The sequence below is a fragment of the Vairimorpha ceranae genome, assembly GCF_000988165.1.
Source record: "Vairimorpha ceranae strain PA08 1199 chromosome Unknown NODE_139, whole genome shotgun sequence".
Taxonomy (NCBI): Eukaryota; Fungi; Microsporidia; family Nosematidae; genus Vairimorpha; species Vairimorpha ceranae.
The window spans coordinates 3,394-7,482 of NW_020169434.1; the positions used below are offsets into that span (position 1 = coordinate 3,394).

At 23.8% G+C, this 4,089-nt stretch overlaps 2 protein-coding genes across 2 annotated transcripts; both read left to right on the top strand.

The window, feature by feature from the left end:
* Positions 1–939: 939 nt before the first annotated feature.
* Positions 940–1,803, top strand: AAJ76_1390004333 (hypothetical protein; the record flags this gene model as incomplete). The annotated part of the gene is made up of 1 exon (XM_024474004.1): positions 940–1,803. The coding sequence occupies one exon, from the start codon at positions 940–942 to the stop codon at positions 1,801–1,803; it is 864 nt and encodes a 287-aa protein (XP_024329757.1).
* A 1,508-nt stretch (positions 1,804–3,311) lies between these two features.
* On the top strand, positions 3,312–3,455 carry AAJ76_1390006705 (hypothetical protein; the record flags this gene model as incomplete). The annotated part of the gene is made up of 1 exon (XM_024474005.1): positions 3,312–3,455. The coding sequence occupies one exon, from the start codon at positions 3,312–3,314 to the stop codon at positions 3,453–3,455; it is 144 nt and encodes a 47-aa protein (XP_024329758.1).
* Positions 3,456–4,089: the final 634 nt, after the last annotated feature.

Below are 4,089 nucleotides of genomic sequence, written 5' to 3' on the forward strand. Positions count from 1 at the left end.
CAAAAATGTTCAAGATTCTGTAATTCTTTAATTTTAAAGATAATACTAAGTTGTACACAGAAGCACGATAGAGAGATATGGGGAGTTAAAGTACACAATTTTTTATGTTCTTGATATCAATGAACATATAAATGTCCAAATCTTTTTTTATTTATCGAAAATTTTTTAACACATACATTTTAAAACATATTAAAATTATTTTACGACATTAATATATTTATTTGCTTGTATTGATAATCTTATATTAAGCCGCGTTTTTATAAGAATAAAGATTTATTTTTTTGAATTTTATGCATCTTCTTTATTTTGACTTTTATTTTCCCGTTAGAAAGTTTAAAATAAAAGCAAAAATATGTATGTTTATCGTTTTCCCCTTCAAATATTTTTACTTTTAAGTTTTACAAAAACTTTATTTAAATAATTATTTTTAATTAAGTAAAAATTATATTTTTGCTTTTACTTAAATAAATACTGTTAAAGTTTTGTTAGAAGAAAGTTGTTTGCAACTAAATCAAAGTTGTTATGATACAACTAGAACATGATTAAGTTTTAAATTTATTTGTATACACCTAGTTTATTTATTTACATAATCATTTTTCTAAGAAAAATTGTTTTTACTATTAGATCCTATTCATTAAGTTTCAGCACTTTAATCTACCAATTGTTTGTATTGTTGTTTGATTTAATTAATTTAAAAATATAAATACTTTTTTAACTGTAACATTTACAGAGCAATGTGGGCCCAGACATACGCAACTCAAATAAACGACCTTACATTAAAAGCTTTTGTAAGCCAGCGAAAATTTTTAAAAAATGTTATAAATTTACATTTCCATGTTTTTTTTTTCTAAATTTTCTTTTTTTGATCTTACAGATTTAAATATTTATTAAAAAATATATTAAATTTGTACATACAAAATTCCAAAATGTCCCCTAATAATGTTATACCTTTTGATGCTTTTGGCCAAAACTGTATGTTTTAGTGAAGATGTTGATGAACAGGCATTAGAAAGTTGTGGTGTCAATATTAACCCGATAATGAAACGATATGCTAGTATTCTTGAAAATTATCTCAATAAATGTTATTTGTCTATTTTAAATGAGTGTAGAAATAAAGTATACACAAAAGAATTAATAATTGAGGAAAAAGATTATATAATTAAAATGCTTCAAAAAATCGACGAAGATGGAAAGGATCCTTCTAATGTGTCAAAAGGTATTGTAAAATTAATTAAAGAACTTAAAAGCGAACTTGAAGTAACGAAGAATGAACTATCTGAATGTAAAAAGAAGCATGATGACAAAATGCAAACTTGTCTAAATGCGCTTAAAGATAAAGATGCTTCTATCATACGAATTCAAGAAGAATTACAGAACAAAAAAAAAGAATTGTGTGAACTTTTAAAAAACAAAATGGATAAAGGTAAGGCATCTGAATCGATTGTCAAGGAGAATAAACAAAACAAAGAAACAATAAGTTCATTGGGTGATCCTTCAGATGTTAATGATAGCAAATTGTCTCTTAGTTCAAAAAATGTTCAAATCATTGCTTTAATTAAAGATTTACGAAAGAAATTAAAGTTTGATTGTAGAAATACATTATCATCTTCGAAGGTTTGTACAAAAAAATCAGTTCCTATACAGAATTATGATGAATTTACTTATAGCAATGGCTCTTTTAACAAATCTTATAAAGAGATTTTAATTAAAAAATTATTAGAATGTAATAAAGTGCAGCATGATCGCCATCGTAAGCGAGCAGGCGAAAATTCCGATGAAGAAAATGATGGAGATTTAGCTTAAAAAAATGCGAGAAAATGTTATTAAATTTTTATTTTTAAATACGATTTTGTATTTTCATTTTAACAAAATTTCTTTAATTAAGTTTGCAAACGTAAAGCATTAATTAATTAAAAGTTAATTTATAACCAAATTGATCACTATATTTGTTGGAAGGCTAGATGCTAAGGATATTCAGAAAGAATATGATTGGCCAATTTAAGTATTTACTTATATTTTAAAATAGCCCCACGTTTTTGGACAATCGCCTTTTACATAAAAAAATTAAGAAAATATTTATAATATAGTTTATTTATTACGCAACCCATAAGCACAAGGGAGCGTTTCAATAATGTTCGTAAAATCTTCTTTATTAATTTTGATTTATTTTTAACGATATAAGAAGTATTTGTAGCAGAAGTAGTACTAGTTGTTACCCTTAGCAGAGTAATCTACAGAGGAATACTGTCTTTTATTAAAAACAATTTTTTTTGGCATCCTTTTGATATTCTTATTTCTTAATTACTTTTTGATTTGATACAAAACGTCTTACTAATCTTCTTAGGTTTGAGGCTGTAGTTTCAGTCTCAATACCGATTATTTAATTGCCGACGATAACAAATACTTTTATTATGTTTAATATGTAAAATTTATGTGTTACCAAAAGTCTGTCCAGGACTGTATAGTAATTCGGTGATACGAGAAGAACTACGTTTGTTAGCCATATTTATTGATTTAGAATTTCTTTCATAGTTTTCTCAAATGATCTGTCAATAAACAGTTACAAACCATATTTCCGATGGCGGTGTCATATATAGAATATTTCGGTTTATTAACAATGATATTCGTGTACGTATAAAAAAGTTAAGATCACTAGAATAATTAGAATGCTAACTGAAACGTTTAATAACGTATATTACTAAAGAAACTGTTCAATGAAAGAATTGATTTTTAAAAGTTTTTTTAGTCTCGTGAGACTGTATTGTTTGCATCAACTTTATCATGCTCTTAATGTGAGGATGATTTAAATAATAGAGTTTTAATTAATGTCAAGGTTTTGTGATTCAAAGTTTTGACTGTTCAAATTAAGTCATGTAGTTTACCACAATTAATAAATTCTAAGCGCCAAATATGTTTTTAAAACATAAAAAAGGACTGTAATTTTATTCTTCACATGACATTTATTTTGCTATAATTAATTTATTTTATTTTTATCCATCAAACTTACAAAAAAGAACAATTAATTTCTAATAAATCAATTAAATTAAGCTCCTTTAGTGGCCGTAATAACACAGGGACTTTCAAATAAAATGCAATAATTTTATATTTTTTTTTGATTAAGTAGATAAGAAAATTTTTCGGTGTGATATATACACTTATAGATTAAATCTACCCCGTAATCTTATTCATTATTCTAATCTTTTTATTCAATATCAATTTACTACGCACTGCACATTATAATATAATTCACATAAAAAGTTATTCGGTATCTGACTATTGCTAGGCGTATCCAAGTAAAGGGTCATTTAATAATGAAATATAAAGAGAACAGTAACATCTCAGATTTCACGATAATTATCTTTAAATTTTTGATCTATGATATTGTGTTATTCTGCATACCACTTTTAGGATTTATTATAAAGAAAAATAATTTAGTTTCTTTAAAAAATGTTTAAATAAAATTTATGAAGAAGGTAGAGAATATATTGGGATGAATAAAAATAGCTAACATAATAAAGGAAAATTTATTAAAAATTAAGTTAAGTTTTATTTGGCCACAAATATATTTTCGGCAGTATATTTTTTTTAACAGTTAATGTTGTTAGATTAAATTTAAAATTTTACTATTTTATATAAAATACTTACAAATCAAAATAACAATAAAGGATATAAAGTTAACAACAACAATAGTACTTTAAATCTTAAAATAATAGTCTTTTGTAAAACTCTAAGAAATAAAGATTATCACGTTTAAAAAGTACTTAAGGTATAATTATTTTTTAATAAATCTTGTCATTTAATATAAAAAGCAAGTAATTTATTTTTTATATAAAATTATTAATATTTTTAATTTGTGTACTTTTGGTTAGAATATTTTTACTTTGGAACCTTTGTAGATATTCTTTTTACTTATATTTAAATTAAAGCTAGAATTTTATTTTTGCTCCTTAGTATAAATACAGTTAAAATTTTATTAATAAGAAATTATTGCAAATTAAATCACGAATTTTGTCAAAAACGCTTAAAATTTATAAAAATCTTGTTTTTTATTTAACAATTTTATTTTTTGTTGATCGTACAATTTTTAAT